The sequence below is a fragment of the Erythrolamprus reginae genome, chromosome 2 (genome assembly GCF_031021105.1).
Source record: "Erythrolamprus reginae isolate rEryReg1 chromosome 2, rEryReg1.hap1, whole genome shotgun sequence".
NCBI classification, from domain to species: Eukaryota; Metazoa; Chordata; class Lepidosauria; order Squamata; family Dipsadidae; genus Erythrolamprus; species Erythrolamprus reginae.
The window spans coordinates 324,296,692-324,323,658 of NC_091951.1; the positions used below are offsets into that span (position 1 = coordinate 324,296,692).

General features: G+C 41.9%; 2 protein-coding genes across 3 annotated transcripts in view; one reads left to right on the top strand and one right to left on the bottom strand.

Annotated features, from left to right (window-relative positions):
- The window catches only part of MTREX (Mtr4 exosome RNA helicase), a 63,864-nt gene extending 50,091 nt beyond the window's left edge, over nucleotides 1-13,773 (bottom strand). Inside the window, exons 1-6 of one of the 2 annotated variants that reach the window (XM_070743343.1) lie at nucleotides 13,542-13,773; nucleotides 9,313-9,450; nucleotides 7,517-7,583; nucleotides 4,729-4,791; nucleotides 1,501-1,613; nucleotides 408-582 (exon numbers count right to left, since the gene is read on the bottom strand). In XM_070743343.1, the coding sequence (XP_070599444.1) occupies nucleotides 408-582; nucleotides 1,501-1,613; nucleotides 4,729-4,791; nucleotides 7,517-7,583; nucleotides 9,313-9,450; nucleotides 13,542-13,639 (654 nt within the window). In that variant the 5' untranslated portion in view covers nucleotides 13,640-13,773. The remainder of the gene's footprint in view (nucleotides 1-407; nucleotides 583-1,500; nucleotides 1,614-4,728; nucleotides 4,792-7,516; nucleotides 7,584-9,312; nucleotides 9,451-13,541) is intronic. The other variant, XM_070743344.1, reaches the window with a different exon arrangement.
- Nucleotides 13,774-14,555: 782 nt separating this feature from the next.
- Nucleotides 14,556-26,967, top strand: part of DHX29 (DExH-box helicase 29) — a 40,099-nt gene continuing 27,687 nt past the window's right edge. Inside the window, exons 1-5 of the mRNA XM_070743342.1 lie at nucleotides 14,556-14,835; nucleotides 19,480-19,547; nucleotides 20,731-20,844; nucleotides 21,847-21,976; nucleotides 24,072-24,211. Coding sequence (XP_070599443.1) covers nucleotides 14,634-14,835; nucleotides 19,480-19,547; nucleotides 20,731-20,844; nucleotides 21,847-21,976; nucleotides 24,072-24,211 — 654 coding nt within the window. The 5' untranslated portion in view covers nucleotides 14,556-14,633. The remainder of the gene's footprint in view (nucleotides 14,836-19,479; nucleotides 19,548-20,730; nucleotides 20,845-21,846; nucleotides 21,977-24,071; nucleotides 24,212-26,967) is intronic.

Consider the following 26,967-nt stretch of genomic DNA (forward strand, 5'->3'; position numbering starts at 1 on the left):
CATTGAAAGAGTGTCTTTTTAAGAAAGAAAAGGGAGGGGCGGCTTGGAGGGGGAAAAGACTCCATTTAAATAACTAGGAGAACAGCGTGTTTGCAAGCATTGAAAGAGTGTCTTTTTAAGAAAGAAAAGGGAGGGGTGTCCCCCTTGCCTTTCTTTCTTCCCACTCACCCTTTAGCCTAGCCTTGCTTCTTCCACCCGCCCCCTTTAGCTGGGATTTTCCTGAAGGATTTGCACCCATTATTTGCTTTTACATTGATTCCTATGGGAAACATTGTTTCATCTTACGAACCTTTCACCTTACAAACCTCCTCCTGGAACCAATTAAGTTCGTATCATGAGGTACCACTGTACATAGTATAACAGAGAAGCCAAAAACCAGCACCGAAAAGTTGAACAATCTGACCTACCTCTGTGGTCATTACAAGGCAAGATGCTGTAGGATTGATGGTGACATCTCCAGTCATCAAGCCAACATCTTGAAATTCTTCATACATCTCACGATATTTTTGGTTACTAAGAGCTTTAATAGGACTGGTAAATATCACACGCTGTTTTTCTCTTAAAGCCAAAGCAATGGCATACCTGTATTAAATAAGCAATATCCATTATAAATTCATATGCTTTGAAATATGAAATAATTGACAATCTCCAAAAATGTAAATTTCGTTTATTATGAAATCCAATCTTTTCTCATATGTGGCAATATGAGAGGAAATAATAAATTGTATGAGGTCTGCTCTTATTACAAAACAAATATAAGAGTAACTAGTGTGTATAACATTCAAGCTCAGATTTGAAAAAGGTGTTCCGACTTTTACTACCGGACAGCACGTCAGAATATTGTCAAATAAAGTAAAAATTCTGATGTTGAGTTCAAACCATTTCTATTTTTGAAACATCTTATAAAGTTTTAATATTAATTTAATTTAATTTATTAGACTTATAAGCCACCCAACTCCTTGCAGAGAGGATTAATTTACACACTCTATGTCACTCAAAAACTAAATTTGGATCTCTCCAGATCCCATCCAGTACTTTCCTAAATACAATATTCCAATGTTAGGAATCTTGAATATTTTATTTCTTCAAGCAATACAATGTAATATTATAATAGTACTAAATGCTGGAAAAGAGCTATGCATTCCATAAATCTGACAGAAATCTAATACTAAAACAAATTTCGAGGACAAAAATTGTTTTGAAAAAAATGAAGCCAGCTATGCAAATCTGTACAGCAAACTAATTTTTTTTTAAATTACACATTTATCAATAATTTCTTCATGATCCCATATCACTAATCACTTTATCTTCACTCAATATTGTCATAGCTATTGATTTAATAAGTTTAGAAGTGCAGAACTAGCCTTATATTAAATATGTACATAAAAATATAAAAACAAAACAGAAATATAATAAATGCAGAAAGTTAATTTATTTTACCTTTAGTTTACTCGTGGGGAGAATTTAGTGTTTATTTTTAAATCTATCAGACATACTTACTCTGCACAAACAGTTTTTCCTGCTGAGGTATGAGCAGATACTAAAACAGACTGATTATTATCCACACACAAAATAGCTTCTCTTTGAAAAGCATCAAGAATGAATGGATATTCCTAAAAAGAAAAAAAATTATATAAATTCCAGAACTTATTGTAAGTCAGCACAATTATTTTCCATTTATTTGACTGTATTGGGTTTAAAGAAAACAATTATATGGATATTCTGGAAATCAATATCCTCAGCAATCACAAGGCAAAATACATTAATGTGATGGAGAAAGTAATGGTCTAAGAACAACTAATACATAGGTATCTTTGATAATCAGTTATGTTTGATAAATTGCCCCTCTTTTGGGGATCAAACTGCAAAAAAAGTATCTTTAAAAGAATATTTGCAAGAATTTTAATTTATAAAAGGTTTCTAATAATGTTTACTGGAAGAATTCTCTTGAGGTTCAGCTTTCCTAAGAACGATGTATTAATAGTCACTTCATTAATATATTAATTCAATTAACTAGTACAGTGATCCCCCGCTCGTTGCGAGGGTTCCGTTCCAGGAGCCCCCGCAACGAGCGGGTTTTCGCGAAGTAGCGATGCGGAAGTAAAAACACCGTCTGCGCATGTGCAGACGGTGTTTTTACTCCCACAGCGCTAGCGAGGAGCCGAAGATTGGGGGCGGCGCGGCTGTTTGCCGCCGGCATGGAGGGCTTCCTAGCAGCCCCCCAAACCCGGGTTGGGGGTCCGGGGGGCGCTGTCTCTCGCCGCCTTCGAGCCGAGTCCGTGAGCGAACTCGCTCACGGACTCGGCTCGAAAGCGGCGAGAGAGAGCGTTGACAGGCCCGTTCCTGGCGCTCTCTCTCGCCGCCTTCGAGCCGAGTCCGGGAGCGAACTCGCTCACGGACTCGGCTCGAAAGCGGCGAGAGAGAGCGTTGACAGGCCCGTTCCTGGCGCTGTCTCTCGCCGCCTTCGAGCCGAGTCCGTGAGCGAACTCGCTCACGGACTCGGCTCGAAAGCGCCGAGAGAGAGCGTTGACAGGCCCGTTCCTGGCGCTCTCTCTCGCCGCCTTCGAGCCGAGTCCGTGAGCGAACTCGCTCACGGACTCGGCTCGAAAGCGCCGAGAGAGAGCGTTGACAGGCCCGTTCCTGGCGCTCTCTCTCGCCGCCTTCGAGCCGAGTCCGTGAGCGAACTCGCTCACGGACTCGGCTCGAAAGCGCCGAGAGAGAGCGTTGACAGGCCCGTTCCTGACGCTCTCTCTCGCCGCCTTCGAGCCGAGTCCGGGAGCGAACTCGCTCACGGACTCGGCTCGAAAGCGCCGAGAGAGAGCGTTGACAGGCCCGTTCCTGGCGCTGTCTCTCGCCGCCTTCGAGCCGAGTCCGGGAGCGAACTCGCTCACGGACTCGGCTCAAAAGCGGCGAGAGAGAGCGTGGACAGGCCCGTTCCTGGCGCTGTCTCTCGCCGCCTTCGAGCCGAGTCTGGGAGCGAACTCGCTCACGGACTCGGCTCGAAAGCGCCGAGAGAGAGCGTGGACATCGCCCGTATCTAGAAGAAGTTGCCACCCGAGCGCTCTTGCCCGGCGGGAGGCGAAGCATATGGGTGGGGGGGCTGTCAGGACACCCTCCCACCCCAGCACTTTGCATCCCGCCGGCAAAGAGCAATAAGGCAGCAGCTTCTGCCGGACACGGGCAATGGGCGGGACAGAGAAGCGGGAAGAATCAGGAGGTTCCTTTGGCGGCTGGAGGCTGCCTGGCACCCGCTGCAGCCAAAACAACAAAGCCAGGCAGCTCCCAGCTGCCAAAGGAGCCTCCTGATTCTCCCCGCTTCTCTGTCCCGCCCATTGCCCATGTCCGGCAGAAGCTGCCTCCCGTGCCGATGTTCCCCGCCAAGCCCAGTTCGGCTTCCCTGGCTGCTTGGCCGGAGGGGGGGGGGGGGCTCGGCCAAAAGGGGCTGGAGACGCAGCGATTTGCCTCCCGCCCCTCGCCCCTGTGCCACCGGCACGTCATCTTCCCTCCCAGACAAAAAGGCCGGCCTTTGGGGATGAAGGGGTGTGTTCAGCTCTGCGTCTCCAGCTCCTTTCGGCCGAGCCCTCCCCCCCCCCCCCCGGCCAAGCAGCCAGGGAATCCGAGCCAGGCTTGGCAGGGAACATCGGCACGGGAGGCAGGAGACGGATCGGGCGACCGGAGCAGCAGCCAGGGAAGCCGAGCCGCGTATGGCGGTGACGGCGGCCGTCTCCTGCCTCCCGCGCCGATGTTCCCCGCCACGCCCGGCTCGGCTTTCCTGGCTGCTTGGCCGGGAGCTGGATGCTGGTGGTGGCGGAGGAAGGCGAATGCGGCTTGGAAGCTGGGAGGGGGGCAGAATATGGGAGGAGAGAGGCTTGCAATAGAGGGTGGAGGAAGCGGCCATGGGAGGGCGAGCTGCCTCAGGGAGGAGGATCGGGCGGGACCAGGTGGGGGCTGGAATTTCTCCGCCAGGGCGAAGGGCGGGCGAGCGGGTGCTGGGGAGGGCTTCTCGCCCTCCCGACAGCAAGAGGGGGGAGCGAACGGCGTGGGCAGGCGAAGGGCGGGCGAGCGGCAGCGAGGAGTTTGCGTGGGCGGTGGGGAAACTCCTCGCTGACGCCAGCAAGAGGGGGAAGACCCAGGGAAGCCGCTGCCATCTACGCATGCGTGCCCGGCACGCATGCGTAGATGGTATTTTTGACTTCCGGGTTGAAAAATAGCGAAGTACCCTGTTCGCAATGGTTGGGGACGCAATAAACGGGGGATCACTGTACATCATTTAATACTATCATTTAATAATGATGTATTAAAAGAGTCACTGAAGCAGTAGGTGTGAACTTAAATGGACTCCAGAGGATAGTACAGAACAGGAAGTTCTGGAGGAAAATTGTCCATGGGGTCACAATGGCTCGGATACGACTTCACAACTAACAACAACATACATTCAATACAAGTGCAGAATTGAATAATCAATCCAATTAATATTTCAGAACCAACTGAAACTGTGTGACCCACATTTAACTACCTTCCAGTTAAATAATCAGAGAAATTCCAATGCTGCTTTATTCAAATCAGTTTCAACTATTAAAATGATGGATATTTGCATTTCGTTAACTTTCAGAGAAAATGAAGCAAATAAAAAAAGTTTATGCCTAGGCAAATAATTGGCATTTTACTTTCCTTCATTCTTCCCTATTAGCTATGAAATTTAAGGAATAAGACATGTAAATTACAAACCTTTGCAGCTTTCCCAGTTCTTGCCTTCAGGGCTACGAAGTCCGTATCTGAAGGAAGAGCAACCTGGTAAAGAAAATATTTTCCGGTCATTTATATTATTTTCCAGTAATAATGTTCCTAATGTTCAAAGCAGGGTACATAATGCTTCCTCCTTCCATTTCTAACCCAACAAAATAGGGGACATAAGCAGGATGAGGGAGAATGACTGGCCCAAAATCACCCAGTGAGCTTTTATAAATGACAGTACACACAAACCTGGGTTTTCCCAGCACATCTCCAATATCTTAACCACTGTATCACCTGTCTTTGTATCAGAAACAAAATAATTTGAAATGATTCAAATCCACTTCTTTCTTTATAAGCCTCAACAATTATAGCCATTACTTCTGAACAGACATTTAGCGATTGTTCAAAGTTACAATCATCTAGAAAAAGGGGATCTATGACCTTGATTTGAAATTCTAATGTTGGGGCTCCCTTAGCAACATGACATTTGAAATGTCCCAGTCACATGGTCATGTTTTACATCTCCTGAAAACTGGCAGTTGCTTCTCATTTTCAGCAAAACCTCATCCACAGGGAACCACTAATTTGCTTAAAGACAGCGATGTTCATTAACAACCATGGACTGATTTAATTAATACAAAAAACACTATAAAATTGAGATGGTTACGTGACTGAGCCATTTTATGACAGTAGCACAAATCCCAGCGACCAGTTAGGTCCCACAGAGTTGGCCTTTTCCGGGTCCCGTCGACTAAACAATGTCATCTGGCGGGATCCAGGGGAAGAGCCTTCTCTGTGGCAGCCCCGACCCTTTGGCACCAGCTCTCCCCGGAAATTAGAATTGCCCCCACCCTCCTTGCCTTTCGTAAACTCCTTAAAATCCACCTCTGCTGTCAGGCATGGGGGAATTGAGACGTCTCCTCCCGGCCTATGCAGTTTATGCATGGTATGTTTGTGTGTATGTTTTGCTTTAATAATAAGGGTTTTTTTAATGACTTTTAATTATTAGATTTGTTGCACATTGTTTTATTATTGTTGTGAGCCGCCCCGAGTCTGTGGAGAAGGGCGGCATACAAATCTAATTAATAATAATAATAATAATAATAATAATAATAATAATAATAACAACAACAACAACAACATCATATGACCGTAATAGATAGCTTCTATTATGGCCACATGTTGAGGACTATTTGTAGTTTGGTTCCAACTAAAATTATGAATCCCCTCAACTTGTTGATTTTGCATTACCACTTCAAGAACATTTGAAAACAGTAACATTATTAATCAATCTGATTATATGGTTTGCAATAAACTATTTTTCCAGAGCTGATAACCATCACTGTCCCTTATGAAAGAGTAATCTAAAATGACTTTCTCTCAACCTTCAGAATGCTAGTGACCAGATGACTGGTAATTTGGTCAATAAAGAGGTATATTGTCCATAAACCTTTATTTTGAAAGATTAGCTCCTAGAACATACAACTTTATGCTACAAAGTGACATAGGGGAAGGTCTGGTAGGGAAGGTTTGCCTATTTGCCGATGACTCTAAAGTGTGCAATAGGGTTGATATTCCTGGAGGGGTCTGTAATATGGTAGATGATTTAGCTTTACTAGATAAATGGTCAAAGCAATGGAAACTGCAGTTTAATGTTTCCAAATGTAAAATAATGCACTTGGGGAAAAGGAATCCTCAATCTGAGTATTGCATTGGCAGTTCTGTGTTAGCAAAAACTTCAGAAGAGAAGGATTTAGGGGTAGTGATTTCTGACAGTCTCAAAATGGGTGAGCAGTGTGGTCAGGCGGTAGGAAAGGCAAGTAGGATGCTTGGCTGCATAGCTAGAGGTATAACAAGCAGGAAGAGGGAGATTGTGATCCCCTTATACAGAGCGCTGGTGAGACCACATTTGGAGTACTGCGTTCAGTTCTGGAGACCTCACCTACAAAAAGATATTGACAAAATTGAACGGGTCCAAAGACGGGCTACAAGAATGGTGGAAGGTCTTAAGTATAAAACGTATCAGGCAAGACTAAATGAACTCAATCTGTATAGTCTGGAAGGCAGAAGGAAAAGGGGGGACATGATCGAAACATTTAAATATGTTAAAGGGTTAAATAGGGTTCAGGAGGGAAGTGTTTTTAATAGGAAAGTGAACACAAGAACAAGGGGACACAATCTGAAGTTAGTTGGGGGAAAGATCAAAGGCAACATGAGAAAATATTATTTTACTGAAAGAGGAGTAGATCCTTGGAACAAACTTCCAGCAGACGTGGTTGGTAAATCCACAGTAACCGAATTTAAACATGCCTGAGATAAACATATATCCATTGTAAGATAAAATACAGGAACTAGTATTAGGGCAGACTAGATGGACCATGAGGTCTTTTTCTGCCGTCAGTCTTCTATGTTTCTATGTCTGTTTTTAATAAGAGAGATTGTTAAGCAAACAGTTAAACTAATGAATATCACAATACCAATCTCATTCCCATTTATCTCATATCTATATAACGTGTTTGGGTTCTCCTGCATTTTAGTTTTAGAAATTGAAATCAGAGTATAAATATAGGTTTAAGGAGATTGGATTGGGCACATGATTTCTTTTTAACTTCTATTTCCACTGAAGATGAACATTTAGCTCATATATACCAGTTCATAAATGTCTTTTTCCCATTATTTATTCTCATGCAGAAAAGCAAACTAAAGCTAAACAGTATTCTCAACTCATAATAGTAGCACTATATAAAAACAGCATTCATCACCACAGCAATCTCACACTCACCTCGTGTGTACAGCCTTCAATAGTTTCAACAGCTTGTACCTTTACTTTTGGCATCACATCTGCCAAGCTGAAATGAAAACCACATTAATGTTATCAGTCAGTCAGTAATGAAATGTGTACATTGTACTTTACTTTTAAAGATTAATGATGCTAATAATGATCATCATGTTTCTGTCTACATTCTGGACAGAAAGGACCACTGGCTTAAAAGAGGGGTCAAAGAGGTCATCTATGATAAAACTGAACAGCTCTATTTCAACGGAAGGAGGATATGGCACCACCTATCTCCTGTCTAAAACACAATCCTTTCAGTAGTTCCAAGAAGATTTCACACACTGAGGGTACCCCCAACTGGCTTCAACAACTTTCAGAGAGCTAACAACGAACCTTTCGTAAGCTGCTTAAAACCCACCTCTGCTGCCAGGCATGGGGGAACTGAGATACACTTTCTCCCTAGGCCTTTAAAATTTTATGCATGGTATGTCTGTATGTATGATTGGTTTTTATATAATGGGTTTTTAACTGTTTTCAGTATTGGATTATTGTTATATACTGTTTTATTACTGTTGTTAGCCGCCCCGAGTCTGCAGAGAGGGGCGGCATACAAATCCAATAAATAAATAAATAAATAAACCTTCAGAATGTTAATTACCAAATGACTATAAAAATATAAATCCTTTAATTCACTACCACTCAATCAGAACTGTTGAAGCTTCTTGGATGAGAAATGAAATGTTTTCAAGGGGGAAAAAAACCCAAGAAAGTCTAGTTGCCTTTTATAAATGATGAGCCAGGGTGGCACAGCAGGTAGAGTACAGTACTGCAGGCCACTGAAGCTGACTGTAGATCTGAAGGTCAGCAGTTCAAACCTCATCACCGGCTCAAGGTTGACTCAGCCTTCCATCCTTCCGAGGTGGGTAAAATGAGGACCCGGATTGCGGGGGCAAAAGGCTGGCTCTGTTAAAAAGTGCTATTGCTAACATGTTGTAAGCTGCCCTGAGTCTAAGGAGAAGGGTGGCATAAAAATAAATAAATAAATAAATAAATCATCTTGCTTGTTTGCATTTACTTCTTGTAGTGCACCAGGAAACCCAATTCTGGGTGCCGCAAGAAGCAGCCCAGAAAGTCGTAGCCCAGCATGGCCTAGCAACATGGTACCGGCTTCACACAAAGGGGTCTGCATTTGCTGATACTGCACAAAGGGGGGTTACTTTTGCCAGCTTCTGCAAAGTGTTTCTTGGCAAGTAGAGTCAGGCCAGATATGCTCCATCAGCAATGGGAGAAAGAAGACAGGAAGGTCAGATGGAGCAAAAGTGTGCATGAGACCAAAAAAAGAGAGACATAGATGGGGAGAAATAGGTAACTGGAGGGAGTCGACATTCTTATGTGATCATAAGTGCAGGCAAGCTGGCAAGTGTCCAAATTTTGATCATGACAATGGGGGTGCTGCAATGACCAAACAGTTGCTGAACTGAATGGTCAAGAGGTAAAAACCTATCTGTATTTTTAATTTTCCCAACATGTTTCATATACATTTTAAAGAAATTTTTGCATCACGTTTTGAAGACACCTCAAGTTTTATTCTACTCACTGGGAGAAATGAAAAATACAGAACTGTTTAACAAATCGTTTCTAATGCAACCAGTGTTAGATGATAAAATAGTCTAATAGCTTTTAATATAGTACTTTCTACAGTATTTTTTGTGCAGTTGCCCATAAATCATTCCGATCTCCTCTACTCTTTAAAAAAATAATCATAAGTATCTCCAAGCCTAATATGTACAACTTATTCTTACTTAAGATCATCCGTAGAGATGTCGTCAAGCTTTGGTCTCTTCCCCAAAGATGCAATATCTGCATTATTAAATTCTGCATCACGCTTTTTCTTGGCTTGGACTTTCGCAGGCGCCACAGATTTGCCATCTCGTTGTTTTCTAAATGGAAACATAAAAAAACAGAGACCAGGAATCAGCTCTGATAAATCACATTAAAAAAGCCCGACATATTTTTAAAAAGCCCAAAATATTAACAAACTCTGCTCAAATATCCAATATTGCACTGATCAAATAAAAATTCCCCAAAGCATTGTTCCCCTTACTGGGGTGGATTCCTTCCAGTTTGGACCAGATCGCCCAAAGAGTTAGCGACCCCCTAGTGATGTAATTTTGGAGTCACAGATCCATTTCAGTCTGAGCCAGTTTGTGTTCGCCACCATATTTTTTTCTGAATTTTCAGTCGATTTTCCTGTGTTTGGCTGGCTTGTCCTTGTTCTGTGCTTTGAAAAAAGCCCTCCCGCCGACCCCCGGATTAAAATTGACCTTTATTTCTTCCCTCAAAGCACAGCTGATCAGCTCCTCAGCTGTGTTTCTGGCTGAATTCACCTTCTGAGCATGTGCGGAAGTGAAATTGCACAAGGGGATGTGCACACGTAAAATGTTGCAATGCGAACTGGTGGCGGAGGTAAGTGGAAGCCACCCCTGCCCTCATATATTACCTCTTAACGGTATCCAAACTGGAGAAAAGAACATCATCTTTCTGAATAGCACGAGAAAGAGAGGAATCAACTTCCCAAATGTGTAATGTTCATCGGAATATCCCACTTGTGGCATTCAGCAAGGATGAACAGATATTCAAGAAAGGAAGAACCATATTCTATTAATTTGTCTGAGGACCCCCGAAATGAGGAGCCGGATATACCACACACCAAAGGATGTTTCCTGGAGGTCAGATGGGGAACACACTATCCTCTATACCCGTTTCGTTTATAGCATTATGTCTATTATCCTTATAATTTTTAAAATTAATTTTCACGTTTTCCACATAACATTCTCCAGCAGATCCACATATATACATTCATATTAATATTTATATTAATTATACATTAGACATTGTTTTTCCCTATTGTCTCTTCATCTATTTCCATCTCACATTGTCTCTTAATCTTTCTTTTCTTTATCCATTCATACCATTTAGTCCAGATATTATGATACTCAGAATCTGTCTGTCTATTTAACTCCATCGTTAATCTATCCATCGCAGCGGAGTCATATATCTTTTTTAGAATTTCCTTTTCCTGGGGTATCTGAGACACTTTCCATCATTGTGCATATGTGATCCTTACAATTTATGTTAATATTGTTTACTGCTTGCTTATTTGTACCCTATGACAATCTTTAAGTGTTGTACTTCATAATTCTTGACAGATGTATCTTTTATTTATTTTTATTTATTAATCAGATTTTTATGCTGCCCTTCTGGAACTCAGGGCAGCTCACAGTAAACAAATACAAAACATGAAGAAATCTAATATTAAAATACTCTAAAATTCTCAATACTAAAAACATATAGAAATCTAACTTAAGTTATATTCTAAAACTCCTATATATTTTAAAAACCAATCAGCCACATTCATCCTATCATTCTTCACTCATAGGTCGGGGTAGATGTTTAAAATTTTGGTGGCCCCAGGCCTGTCAACAGAATTGTGTTTTCAAGACCTTACAGAAGACTGGGAGGGTGAGGGCAGAACGACTCTCCGGGTGAGTTAATTCCAGAGGGCCGGGGCCACCACAGAGAAGGCTCTTCCCCATAGGCCTCACGAGACGGCATTGCCTGGCTCACAGTACCTTGAGAAGGCCAACTCTGTGGGACCTAGTCGGCCGCTGGAATACATAAGGCAGAAGAAGGTCCTATAGGTAATTTGGTCCCATGGCATGTAGGGCTTCACAGGTCATAACCAACACTTTTGTATTTGGAGACCAATCGGCAGCCAATGCAGTTCGCGGAGTGCTTGAGAAACATTTATGTACACTGAGAGCATATGCACCAAAAAGAAATTTCTTGTGTGTCCAATCCAGGGTGTCCAGAGGGAAGGCATTTTGAAATTCCCTGATATTTCCCTAACATTTCCTATAACTTGCAATCTTGCAAGGCGTGGTCATAGATGATGAATACCAAACAGCTAAGCTGTGGAGAAATATCGGTAGCTGAGGAAGCAAGTTGTTGTCACAGCTATGCTCATTTTTGTTTGATTCTGCCAGACAGCGCGATCCACTTTTTTTTACATGACTTTTAAACATTTTAATATAATGTTTTCTCTCTCTGATTTATTCTGTTTTTTTCATGAATTCCCTTATAATTTCCTGATATTTCCCAAACTGCCAATTTCCCTGATAATTCCGATTTTCCTGTTTTCCAGGTTTGCTGGACACCCTGCCAACTGGCCACTAGGATACATAAGGCAGTAGATGGTCCTGTAGGTAATCTGGTCCCACGCCATGTAGGCAGGACTGGGCAGCAGGCAGGACGGGGTGGAACACAATTCCACCAGCGGAAATCAAGCTGCATACGCAGCTCCAGCTGACCAGTGGAAATCACTTCCTGGATTATGGGCCTTGGCTTGGCTCTCCTCCCCCCCCCCGCTTCTGCACACTCCTTGCTTTTTTCCTCTTTCCTCCTTCCTGGCCTCGATCAAGCTTCTCTCTCTCCTGCCTGGCTCCCCTCGAGCCTCATGTGGGGCCAGGAAGGAGAAAAGAGGAAAAAAGTGAGGTGCGTGCAGCAGCAGGCAAAAAAAGGAGAGCCGTGCTGAGCCAAAGTGGTCTGGGCTACGGTCTTTTTCACATCGGGAAACCCTCCACCCGCAGCTGAGATGAAAAGGCATTGTGCGGCAATAATAACCTTGTGACTCTTCCTCAGCTTTCCGATATTTTTAAATTCCCCCCTCCAGTCCTCCCCCTCCTCGGAAAGCGGCAGGGAGACCAGCACCAGCAGGAGTTGAAGGGGGCCCTTTTCCTCCCCCCTCTTTTTTCAACAGTTTATTGGCACCTGTTCGCCTAGCAACCCAGCCTGAGGTGGTGGTGGGGGCGACCCAGGAAGTAGAGCATGGGAAACGCAAAGCAAATTTGTCACCCCAGCGAGTGACACTGGTGAAGTTATAAGTCGAGGACTTAACAGTTTACTTGAACTATGATGATCGTTCAAGCCACTCCCACGTACATTGAGATTTTAGATGTAATTGAATTTGTATGCCACCCCTCTCCAAGCAAGTCACACCCACAAAATAAGCCACACCTACAGTGTGGCAGTAAAAGGTTTGACTGCCCATTACTACATGTAAGGGCTTTGGAGGTCATAACCAACACTTTGAATTGCGTTGGGAGACCAATCGGCAGCCAATGCAGCTTGCGACTGCATGAGAAACTTTTATGCACACAAAGAGCATATGTACCAAAGACAAATTCCTTGTGTGTCCAATCACACTTGGCCAATAAAGAATTTATTCTATTCTATGTCACAGCTTCAATCCTGAATCTGAAGAAGGTTCAAAACTGGCAGCTCTCTTTATTTTATTCCCCACAAGAACCATGTACACTGAGAGCATATGCACCAAAGGCAAATTCCTTGTGTGGCCAATCACACTTGGCCAATAAAGAATTCTATTCTATTCTATATCATAGCTTCAATCCCGAATTGGGAGAAGGTCCAAAACTGGCAGCTCCCTTTATTTTTATTCCCCACAAAAATCCACGGGTAATACAAGGTACAACGAGGGAAAGTGATTGGCACCAAAGGTCATTTGGCTATTCCTGTTACTGAACCTTCCAACTCCCCAAGCCAGGGGTAGGCAAAGTCGGCTCTTCTATGACATGTGGACTTCAACTCCCAGAATTCCTGAACTAGCATGATTGGCTCGGGAATTCTGGGAGTTGAAGTCCAGCAATAGAAGAGCCAACTTTGCGTACCCCTGCCCCAAGCCAACCACCGAAAAGCTGCACGCAACACGTTGGCTCTCTGCATCTCGCGTATCCCGGTCCCACATGGATTTAAAATAAATTTAAAAAGTAAACCGGATATGAAATGAAGACCTGTAGGAAGTTTCTCCACCCCCCCACTTTTCGTTCTTAGTACTGAAGGAAAAAAGCCCCAGAGATTCTCCTTTGCCTGCCGCATAATAAAGACCTAAAACCGTCCCCGCTAGGAAGAGGATCCGGGCCCCAGCCTCTTCAAACCCTCTCTTGTTCCTCACCCCGACTTGTTTGAAGCGACTGACTTCGTTTCCTTCAAGGTGGAGGCGGAATCGTCTTCGAACACGCTGAATAGCTCGTCGCCAAAAGCGTCCGCCATCTTTCCCAGCAAAGCGCGCAGCGGCGGCTCCGCCTCCACAACAACGCGCCACGGCGGGCGGGGGGGGGGGAGGAACGACGATAGAGGAAAGGAAGGGCTAGAACGGCTAAAGCTAAACTTCCTATCGATGTTGACGCCCGCCGGTGGTTCCTAGAGATAATAAGTACAGAAAGGCAGGCCCCATTTTTTTGTTTTATTTTAATATGGCTTTTATCATAAGTTTTCCCCGCAAAATTAAAACTTAAGTAAACAGATAGGACAGGAACGATTTCTCCCCCCGTGAGATTTTTATTTATTTTTATTTCATTTTTTATTTGTTTTGTCAAGTACGTATTGGTGGCATACAAAGATATAGCAATATTTATATACATGATACTAGTAAAAGAGAAACATTAGGAGAGGGGACGGAACAACTATAACAATTGTGGACTTCAACTCCCAGAGTTCCTCGGCCAACTTTGTTTTAGCTTAGCTGACTGAGGCATTCTGGGAATTGAAGTCCACAAGTCTTAAAGACTAAACTTTAAGACTTTGTGGACTTCAACTCCCAGAGTTCCTTAGCCAGCTTTGCTTTGCTGGCTGACCTCAGCTTAGCTGGCTGAGGCATTCTGGGAATTGAAGTCCACAAGTCTTAAAGACTAAACTTTAAGACTTTGTAGACTTCAACTCCCAGAGTTCCTCAGCCAGCTAAGCTGAGGTCAGCCAGCAAAGCAAAGCTGGCTGAGGAACTTTCCTCAGCTTTGCTGGGTGAGGCATTCTGGGAGTTGAAGTCCACAAGTCTTAAAGCTGTCAAAGTTGGAGACCTCCGTTCTAGAGCAATTCGCTTTGAAGAGCCGGAAGCGTAAGAGAAAGCGAGCCGCTTTCGGGCGGAAGCGGCTGCTTGTCCCCTTACCCTCATCCAATCAGAAGGGCGATGACGACAGCGGCCGGCGCTCGTTCCCGGATGTAAGCAGAAACCAGCGTGAGCGCTTTTGTCGGGAGCCCGTTTTCGGTCATGGGGGGCAAGAACAAGAAGCACAAGGGCGGCAGCGGGGCGGCAGGAGCGGGCGCCGTCCATCCCGCTGCGGTGGCAGCAGCCCGGGCTAAAGTGGTGGGCGCCGCCGCCGCCGAATCGGGAGCCGCCGGAGAAGCTGCTTGCAAAAGACCCCTGGTGCCCCGGCCGAGCCCTGCCGGGAAGGACCTGCGCGTTAAGCAAGGTAACCCTCCCGGGATAAAAGGGGGAGAGAGAGGCCCGGGGGAGAATCGGCGCCCGTCATCTTTCCTGGCAGAAGTTCAGCGGGACTCGATCCCTGGTTGGCTCCTGGGAGTGGTGGAAGGCAAGAGGGGCAGGACTGAGATCCGCTTCCCTAGAGAAGAGCTGCAATTTTTTTCCCTACCACACTGTGGGCGTGGCTTATTTTGTGCCGGCCACGTGATCAGGTGGGAGTGGCTTGGCAATCGGGACCAGGGGTGGTTTAAAGATCATGTGACTGGCTTGAAAATGGCCAACTTGACACCACTCAGTCAAGGGCTTGGGTGCCTGGTCTCTGCTCGCCTCAAAGAGATACAATTTATTTATTTATTTAATTTATTTTTTTAATGCTGCCCTTCTCCTTAGACTCTGGGCGGCTTACAACCTGTTAGCAATATCACTTTTTAACAGAGCCAGCATATTGCCCCCACAATCCGGGTCCTCATTTTACCCACCTCGGAAGGATGGAAGACTGAGTCAACCTTGAGCCAGTGATGAGATTTGAACCGCAGATCTACTGTCAGCTTCAATACCCTGCAGTACAGCACTCTACCTGCTGCGCCACTCTGGCTCATGTTATTCATTCATTCATACTTCATTCGACTTCTATGCCGCCCAATCCCGAAGGTCTCAGGGTTGCTTACAACAGTGATAAAAATACAATAAAATTGATACAAAGATAAAAGAAGTCAAACATTTCTAAACTAAAACATTGTAAAATGAAACCCCATAAAGATTAAAAACAGTCACCGTCATACACATGCACACCATTCATAAAACTGGCCATCTAGAATGTAAAATTTATGGCCCCCAAGCATGCTGGCACAGCCAGGTCTTCGTGGCCTTATGAAAGGCCAGCAGTATAGGGGCGGTGTGGACATTGGTTGGAAGCTGGTTCCAAAGAGCCGAGGCATCCACAGAGAAGGCCCTCCCCCCCATGGTCATGCCAAACGGCATTGCTTAGTCGATGAGACCCGGAGAAGGCCAACTCTGTGAGCTCTTATTGGTCAGGGAGGTATGCGGCAATTTCCCTATCTGTTTACTATTACTGTAGATCCAAAATATACTATTTAATTCTATGTATATGTCCCATATGTGTACATACATATTACACACAGGTACACAAAAATATACATTACTATATAAACTGTATGCGTATGCACACACACATGCACAGCTCTTCTAAAATTATACACATTCAACCTCATTTACTACGATAGGAAAAACATACCCAGAACCCAGAAGGGAAAAAAGAAAAAAAATCAATTTTTTCCTACCGGTTCTGCGTACCTGACCGTAGCCGTAGGAGCCCATCACTGCGCTTCCCTCAACCAAGGAGTTTTGCAGGCAGAGTTGGTGGGACGTTTTTAGGCTAATCCATCGGATGGGCTTTTTAGTTGGTCCCGGTGAACTGCAATCTCGGAACTGGAAAAAATGATAGTTATTAAGTTGGGCTTCCTGTGCTTGACACTCCAGTGTTGAAAGAGGAGCTAGTGGTGGATTTCTTCCCATTGCATTCCAGATTCATTAAGGGGAAAGTGCGGGACATTCGAAGAAAGTCTTTTTCTGTTTTAAATTTTTCCATAAGAACATAAGAAAAGCCATGCTGAATCAGGACAAAGCCCATCGAGTCCAGCATTCTGTGTCACAAAGGGGTCCACCAATTATACATGGGGATCTTGAGCAGCAAGGGAAGGGAAGACCATCCCTTTCCCTTGACCCCCAGCAAATGGTACCCAAGGGAATCCTGCCTGCCTCAACCAACATAGAGGCGGCACATGGACATCCATTTCAATAACCACTGATACACTTGACATCCATGAATCTGTCTAATTCTGCCTTGAAACTATCAAGGCTGACTGACATCTGTCACAATCTCTTCTGGAAGTGAATTCCATAAACCAACGACCCTCTGGATGAAAAAATATTTCCCTTTATTCGTCCTCACTTTCTTACCTATGAGCTTTAGGGAGTGCCCCCTCGTCCTAGTATATTGTGTAATAGAGAAAAGAATTCTTCTCTATCCACCTTTTCTATCCCATGCATGATTTTATACACTTCGATCAAGTCACTCCTTAAACACCGTCTTTCAAGACTGAAGAGACCAAGGCGTTGCAACCTGGTTTCATAAGGGAGGTGCTTCATTTCCTTGATCATACTAATTGCCCTTTTTTGCACCTTTTCCAGTCGCATTTTTTTTCAGCTTTAATTTTTTTTTATTTTTGTCCGCTGTAAAATAAAAACAATACATAATTACAAACACAGAAACAATGCTTATAATCAAACATATATATTTTCTTTTTCTGTTAATCATTCAATGGAGGCTCTTGTCTCTTTCCTCAAGAAAAAATTCTATAAAACATATACAACATTGTCAGTTAATAAACCTCTAAATGGGTACATTTTCCCATATTTGAGCCCCATCTTATTTTAAGCTTTCTATCCTAAGGGCAGAAAATGTGGGGCCTTTGTGTTGTAGGCATGAATAAAGTACTTGAGCCTCTTTCACAACTAGATTCTTGCCGATTTCTTGCATGCACCATATAATACGAAGGTTATCTGGAAACTAAGGTTACAAGGTATGTAGCTCTCACGGGGAATGTTTGTGGAGGAAATTGGTATTAATATCATGTGGCGGAATGCCAGCGGAAGAGAGTGAGCAGTGCCAGTGGTCAGTAGATCATCGACTGTTGCTTCTAAAGATTTTTATTAATATTGATTATTTCTTTATTGCTTATTTGACCCCTATGACAATCATTAAGTGTTGTACCTTATGATTCTTGACAAATGTGTATATTTTTTTAATGTACCAAAGACAAATTCCTTGTGTGGCCAATCACACTTGGCCACTAAAGAATTCTATTCTATAAAGACAGGCGTGGTGAAGGTTAGAGATGAGTGTCCTCATTCCGTTTCCTTCCAAGCACAAAGTGCTCGGTGTAATGCGCTACCTGAATGCTAAGGGCATGAACGCTGCTGTGATGGCTGCCAAGGTTTGTGCATGATGGGTGCCCAAGATTTTTTCTCGCCGATTGCTGAGTTTTGAATTCTTTTGGCTGAAGGAGAATGGGTATGGCACCACTGCATTATTTGACGTTTGCTCTTTGGAGTCTAAGCCCAAGTGTCACCTCCTAATACTATACAGTTGAGAAAAGACTTGCCTTCAATCTCAAAATGGTCAAGAAATTCTCGGGAGACACTGACTCTGTCGATGTTGTGCACTTCATTAAGCATCTTGGACACCCATGCAGCAATGTTTATGCCCTTAGTATTCAGGTAGCGTATTACAGCGAGCACTTCTCACTTGGAGGGAAGCGGAATAAGGATGCTCCTCTCTAACCTTCATCACAATGCCTGCCAATAATCTACTGACCACTGGCACTGCTTGTTCTCTTCTGCTGGCTTCCCACTACACGATAGTAATACCAACTTCGCCCACGAACATTCCCCGCAAGGGGTACATGTTTTCAGGATAACCCTCGTAGAATAGAATAGAATTTTATTGGCCAAGTGTGATTGGACACACAAGAAATTTGTTTTGGTGCATATGCTCTCAGTGTACATAAAAGAAAATATAAGTTTGTCAAGAATCGTAAGATACAATGTGGTTTTCTTGCAACTATAGAGAAATACTGTAGTTTGGCCTTTTTTTCCCCCATTTACAAATCTACTCCTGGTATCCCCTCAAGCTCTCTCACCAGGCCTGACCCTCTGAACTTGTTAAGCATATGTTTTTCCCCTGATTATTAATATCATACTAAACCATGGTCTGGTTGCTAACAGAAACCTAGCAGAAAAAGTCAAATTATAAAACTAAAGACTCTCTCTGGATGTTTGATTATGAACTACAAAAGAGTGCTTGAATTCTGGATATTTTGTGATCTCAGATGAATATGAAACTCAAAATGCGTTAGTGAGAACTTACAAACTTTTCAAAAGATTTGCTTTATCCACAAATTAACCCAGCCACAGTAATCCAGAATTGGTTGCAAATAAAAACAAGCAGCTCCAGCTTTTCATTTACAATAAAAGCAACAAAACACACATTTCTTGAATTTGCTGTTTGAAATCTAGAGTGTTTTCTTTCTCCCTGTGTAGAATAATTTTCTTAGATAAACTGTTAACATAGCAAATATGTAACACTGTTGGAGATGATGGAATTATATGCATTATATACTGCAGAATGTGAGAACACTGAGAGAGATAGACTATAATTTAGTGAAAGTGGATGTAGGATGGTGGGAAATTAAAGAAATAACAGGAACTTTATTCATTTAAAACATTTATATAGCCACCCATATTATGTCAAGTTCTGGGCATCTGTAATTATTTAGATACACAGCTTGCAAAAGTAATGTTTTATGAGCATTAACTTGGATATTTTAAAAAGAAAATTGGCAAAGTAATGCTATTAATTAGTACTAGCTATAATGACAAAATTCCAATATCTAAAGCACTATGGGTCTCTTACTATGGCTCTTAGCACTTTTGGGTCTTGCTTTTATGTCATATACTGTATATTTTTTATTTGCCTCTCGGACACTAGAATGCTGTACTAGATAGGTTGTTACGTTGACTTTGTCAAATAATTGTTTGCTTAACTATACAGGTCCAAAAACATATAGCTTTGGTTCTGCGGTTGATTCCAGTGCAAGTACAGATGAATCTATTCTTAAGGTGAGATGGCCTATTAAATGGAAAAATAAATCTTTGGGAAAGGAATAGAAATGTGTGTGTGTGTGTATATATATATATGTTTTTTGCTGAAATTTTTAAAATTAAGGGAGACTAGGATGGCACCATTTCGGCCTTGTTCTGGCCTCATCAGCTAGCCACACCCTTCCTGGGATTCGATCCGGCAGCTTCTGCCTTGTAAGGCAGAGAATTAACAGCTGAGACACCAGACCTGATCCCTTTAGCTGTGTACGAGGGAGGGGCTATATGTTTTTTATGTCGGATCACCCTGGTATATTGAAGGAATGTCACAGCTCCTTTTTGCCTCTAGGCCCAACCCAGGGCCATTTCAAGGCAATTCATTTATTCATAGCCGACAACTATATTCTGTATGTATCACATGTTTTTTGCTGATATATATATATATATATATATATATATATATATATATATATATATACACACATACATACACATACATACATACATACACACACACATACACACATACATGGGAAGAAACACACACACACATATATATAATTTAAATTAATATTAAATTTACTTAATAAACAAATTTATCAAATTGTAAATATATACTGCTCAAAAAGATAAAGGGAACACTTAAACAACACAATATAACTCCAAGTAAATCAAACTTCTGTGAAATCAAACTGTCCACCTAGGAAGCAACACTGATTGACAACCAATTTCACATGCTGTTGTACACATTCAACTTTGTACAGAACAAAGTATTCAATGAGAATATTTCACTCATTCAGATCTTTGAGTGTTCCCTTTATTTTTTTCAGCAGTGTATATATATGCATTCACACACACACATATACTTAAAGTGTAAATCACTGGCTCCCAACCGTTTTTTGGCCATGCCCCACCTAAGCATCTCTAAAATCCTGATGCCTCCCTGCCAAACATATAATTCTTACTATTTAAAAAGTTAACTCCTCACGTGGAAGAAGCCTAAAAGGCCATTAACTTGGTTTAAACAAGGTTCCAATTGTCCCCATTAAAAATCAAATTGTCCCCCCATGAGGCGTGGGCTCCACGTTGGGAACCACTGGTCTAGACACAAAATTCAAGCATGTATTATTGGCTGAATCTTTAACTGTGAATGTGCTTTGTTCAGCAATTTTCAACGATTGTAACTGAGTTTGTTTCATTTCAGGTCATCATTAATAGTAATTTGGAAAAAAGAATTATTGCCATAATCAATGAGCATAAGAAACAAACTGGTGAAAAAGGAATGATTTCTAGAAGACTGACTGCTAAAAAATTGCAGGTAAAATTTGAGACTCTTTCTGTTTAGTAATATTTAGCATATCTTTTAAGTGAGGTTAATTATATATATCCTCCAGAGAATAGAAATGTTTCTATAATATTAATAAAATTAATGCTTCCTATTTGACTTATTAAACTGATATAATGAAGGCAAAGGTGATTCATTTCTGTTTTCTTTCAGTATCCATGGGATACTGTAATATATTTCAGATTCTTGCAACATTATAATCTATGTTCCTATTTTTCCATGTATTGTTTCTTCTTTATTGCTTTCACTTATTTGTGATTAAAGAACACTCCCGGGGAAAGAACAACTGTGTGAAAGAAAACTGATTCCTTTGATCAACAATGGTTCCTCACCTTTATACAGTAGAGTATCTGACATAAACGGGCGGGCTGATAGTCGGATAGCTGAAAATGTCAGATAGTCCAGACTCTATTGTACAGTATGTGGCTCGCACACCCGCTTCCCACCTTGGCTCTCTCTCGCTCGCTCGCCCATTTCCCTCCTCCCAGCTTGCTTCCCTGTCGCGGCTGCCATGTTTGGGGGGCATGGCTGGGGAGCTTGGAAATGCCTACAGTCACATTCCTAAGCGGCCGCGACGTCGGATAATCCGGAATGTCGGATTATCGAAGGACGGATAACCGAGACTCCACTGTAGTAGTTTTTTCTCCTTGAAACATATTTCTGGGGTTACATCAATTTATCTCCAGAGTAACCTCCCAGTGTGGAAGTTGGGTTGAGAGACATTACCCATGACCAAGTGTTGATTCTTCTCTTCAAGATTTCAGCTACAATGCCTCATTTAGATCTTCTTTTTTTTTTTAGAAATCTAGAATCATGTTTTCCCAAATGTAGGATTAACTCAGATTTTACTATTCATTATAACAAAGAGAGCTGTTTTCTAGTGGAATGAAGCATGTATTATATAGGTTTTTATGTGTAGAGAAAAATAGTTGTAGATTTTCTATGTGATATTCTATAATTCATTATTGTTTATAGGATGTATACATGGCTTTGCAAGGTTTTTCTTTCAAGACTGAAGATATTGAAGAAGCTATGAATAATACTATCTTGTATGGTGGCGACCTGCATTCTGCGCTTGACTGGCTGTGTTTAAATCTGTCTGATGGTAATGATAAAGGCAGATTTATGAATTTTGAGAAATCCAATGTAGACAAAGTCTCTCAGTCTCCCTTCAAATAAAATTTGAGCGCTGTAGGAGGGAAAGAGGGAAGAAATACTCTTCTATGCTAGGTTATTTGTATTTATTAATTGACATTGACCGTTTCAGTTTTTTACCTATTGGAAGTTCTAGAAGTTGAAAATTAAGGTTCATTGTAGAACCATATCAAGGCAGGTGACTATCCAAATTTGGTGGATTTGGAAAAGCTTTTTGGTTGGGAGTCAACTCATTCAGTTTCAGGAATTCAAGTGAGGCTGGAAAGTTGAAAAAACATGTTTCAAAAGAAGGAAATATCAAGCTACTTCCAAGTTTTAGAAATGTTCCTTTGGTCAAGTAAATGATTTGCATATTAGAAAAAAAACCAACAAGAGTTTTAAATTAGTTAATTTACTTTTTTTTCTTTAGTAACTGAAAAATTATAGGACTAGTTGTAGAATTTTTTTGTAGCAATGAGATGAACCAGCAAGGGACAGTCCAAAGGAAAAAGCAAATCCTATAGGTATATCAGAAGCAAAGATATAATATTTCTTGACTATTTAAAAAAAAAATAACTATATGTGCGTATTTTAGATAATAGATTAATGGTTGCTGTTACCAATAGCTATATAATACTAATATAATAAAGGTGGGCATGAACAGGTTCATCACCTAGATTGAAAGTCAGAAAGATAAAGTATGCCCATGTGAAGTGAAAGGTGAGCCTGTCCTTGTGTGAGAAAGAAATGTTCTTGCCTTATGTATGAGAATCATAATGCCCTTTTTGTTGGTGTAATAATCTCATACATAAATATTTTTACATAAAAGCATTTCTATTACATATTTTTGAAGTTATTCTAAAGTGAAAAACTGTATAACATTTTTCTTAATTATGGCTAAGAAAACTTAAAAGCGTTAAACTAAAAACCCATTTAATTATGGCTTAATGTATCATTAAAAAGGAGAAACATAGAAAAAAATTATATCAATTTTGCATTTGTAGTTGTAGAAAACAAGACTTTGGAAAAATTGATAAGCTCTTGCTTTTTCCAACGTAAGTACAGTGATACCTCGTCTTACGAACTTAATTGGTTCCGGGACGAGGTTTGTAAGGTGAAAAGTTTGTAAGACGAAACAATGTTTCCCATAGGAATCAATGGAAAAGCGATTAATGTGTGCAAGCCCAAAACTCACCCCTTTTGCCAGCCAAAGCACCCGTTTTTGCGCTGCTGGGATTTCCCTGAGGCTCCCCTCCATGGGAAACCCCACCTCCGGACTTCCGTGTTTTTGTGATGCTGGGATTTCGCTGAGGCTCCCCTCGCTGGGAAACCCAACCTCCGGACTTCCGTTGCCACCAAGTGCCCGTTTTTGCACTGCTGGGATTCTCCTGCAGCATTGCAAAAACACGGAAGTCTGGAGGTTGTGTTTCCCATGGAGGGGAGCCTCAGCGAAATCCCAGCAGCGCAAAAATGGGCACTTCACTGGCAACAGAAGTCCGAAGGCAAGACATCCCAATGGCGGCGGCTTGGGGTTGTAAGGTGAAAATAGTTTGGAAGAAGAAGCAAAAAAATCTTAAACCCCGGGTTTGTACCTCGAAAAGTTTGTATGACGAGGGGTTTGTAAGACGAGGTATCACTGTATAGGTGCTTGCAATGAGAACAAATTATGGAATTCAGCATTGCGTTATAAACCTTTTATTACCAGAATGAAGATTTTACCTCATTTTCTTACTGCAACTCCCCACAAATATTCTTGTGTTATCTAGAAGGTTGGGATTTTCTCTGAAGTAGCTTTTGAGAATGGTGGGTGTGAGGGGAGGGGAGAATACTAAGGAAAGAGGATATTTGCTTGCCTCCTATTTTTATTATTTTGACAGAAATAAGCCCCCAGATTCCATCTTTAGTTTTGAAATTATAGTAAGAATAGAATTAATTATAGAACAAAAGCAAGATTTTAAAGATATAAATGTAGAATTACAGATAATTATCAACTATGTATATAACTAGTAAAAATTTATATAAAATGTAAAATTCAACATTTGAAAATCTGTTTTTGCTTTTTAAAGATGCATTGCCTGAAGGTTTCAGTCAGCAATTTGGTGAAGAACAGCAGAAAACTAGGCCCAAATTTCGTTCTCCTTTGCCAAAATCTGAAACTCCTCAGGTGTTAAACAATAAAAAGGAAGAAGATGATGGTGAGAAAAAGGTACTTTGCTGGATATAGAGACTCCATAGTATAACTTTATGAAAAAATTTGCTTTAAACATAAAATATATTTATTTATTAAATTCATACTAGAAGAATGAGAAGTGACTCTGCGTAGCATAAAATTTATTATTTAATGAGAAAATGTATATGGCCACCCAACTCATTCATGGTGACTCCGGACAACTTACAACGTAAAATGAATTTTTATTTATTTATTTATTTATTTGTTTGTTTGTGTGTATATATATATATATATATATGTAGATTGTTCTGAGTTCGGGTTTTGCCCTGTGTAATGTTTTGCATGTCTATGCGACGTTTCGGCGAAATCACATTCACCATCTTCAGGCTGAGGTTCCAATCTTTGTGTTGTTGTACAACAACACAAAGATTGGAACCTCAGCCTGAAGATGGTGAATGTGATTTCGCCGAAACGTCGCATAGACATGCAAAACATTACACAGGGCAAAACCCGAACTCAGAACAATCTACATACATATACCCGTGAAAATTTACGAAAACAAATATATATATATATATATATATATATATATATATATATATATATATTTGTTTTCGTAGATTTTCATGGGTACAGGTATGACGGTCTTGGTATATTCGGGTTTCTTCCCGTGTAGGATTTAGAAATTTCTGACGTTTCGACGAGGTCCCACTCGTCATCGAGGTCCCACTCGTCAAGAGGACGAGTGGGACCTCGTTGAAACGTTGCCACAAATTTCTAAATCCTACACGGGAAGAAACCCGAATATACCAAGACCGTCATACCTGTACCCGTGAAAATCTACGAATATATATATATATATAGCCTACACCCCAAAATACAATTTACTATGGAAACAGAAGTCAATGATCAATTTACTATGGAAACAGAAGTCAATGATCAACTTCCCTTTCTAGATGTACTAATCTATAAAAAACCCAATGGCACCCTAGGACACACCATCTACCAAAAGAAAACCCATACCAACCGTTACCTAAATGCACACTCCCACCACCACCCCGCACAAATCACCTCAATAGCCAAAACTCTCATCACCAGAACCAAACGCCTAGCTGACCAGGAGCACTTAAAAACTGAATTGAACAAACTCAAAGATGTATTAATTTCTAATGGATTCGAAAGGAAAACAATCACAAACCTAATTAAAAAAAGAGACACCTCCCAAAAATCAAGATCAAGAACAGGACAATGGTACCACCCTTCTCCCTTACATCAAAGGCACCACAGACAAAATTAGTAAAATCCTGCACAAACATAATATTAAAACTTCATTTGTCACTAACCAAAAAATATCAAACATCCTAAGGAACCCAAAAGATAAAATCCGACTAGAACACCAAGGAATCTATGAAATCCCTTGCAAAACATGTGCAGCCACATACATTGGACAAACCAATCGAAGAGTGAGCCAACGCATTGCAGAACATGAGAATGCAGTTAAAAAAGAAGAAAAGACTTCCTCCCTTGTCCAGCACATTAAAAAAACAGGGCACGAAATTGACTTTGAAAAAACTAAATTACTTTCCAAAACAGAAAATTTATACAGAAGAATTACCAGAGAAGCTATAGAGATTGAGAAACGCCCCCTATGCATAAATAAAAGGGATGATACGTCCCGCCTACCAGAGATTTGGAAACCAGCCTTAAACAAAAAAACATATCAGAATAATCGCCATATCAATCTTCCAAGTAAGTGTGATTCCACCAACCAATCAAATCACTAAAACATAGTCACACAATCTATTTGCTACATTCAAACCAAATCTCCACCCCCAACACTATATACTGTATTTTTCGCTCTATAAGACGCACCTGCTGATAAGACGCACCTAGATTTTAGAGGAGGAAAATAGAAAAAAAATATTTTGAGCCAAAAAGTGGGCTAAAATATTTATTACAATAACAGAATAACTTAACAGCTGGGAAGCGGGTTCGGGGGGGTGCTGGGAAGCCCCCCAGGCCAGCTGCGATCTTTTAAAACAGCCGCGCCGCTTCCCAGCTGACTCCTGAAGCCAAAAGCCAAAAGCCAAAGGCGAACTTCCGCGCTTCAGTAGTCAGCTGAGAAGCGGCGCGGCTGTTTTAAAAGATCGCAGCCGGCCTGGAGGGCTTTCCAGCACCCCCCCCGAACCCCCAACCCGGGTTCGGGGGGGTGCTGGGAAGCCCCCCAGGCCGGCTGCGATCTTTTAAAACAGCCGCGCCGCTTCTCAGCTGACTCCTGAAGCGCGGAAGTTCGCCTTTGGCTTTTGGCTTCAGGAGTCAGCTGGGAAGCTGCGCGGCTGTTTTAAAAGATTGCAGCCGGCCTGTTGGGCTTTCCAGCACCCCCCCGAACCCCCAACTCGGAACCGCGTTCAGACGATTCCCCCCCCCCCCCTGTCCCTGCGCCCCCTCTGCTCCAGCGCCTCCCCCCCCCCCCGCCTGCATCTTCGCTCCATAAGACGGGGCTGATTTTTCATCCTACTTTGGGAGGAAAAAAACTGTGTCTTATGGAGCGAAAAATACGGTATAAGGAAGAAATGGCAGTTACAAACATTTCATATTTACAGCAACACGAAGCTTAAAACTTCAGCCTGATGATGGTGAATGTGATTTCACCGAAACGTCGCATAGACACTCAAAATATTACACGGGGCAAAACCCGAACTCAGAACAATCTACACACACACACACACACACACACACACACACACACACACATATACACATACATATATACATATATATATGTAATGAAT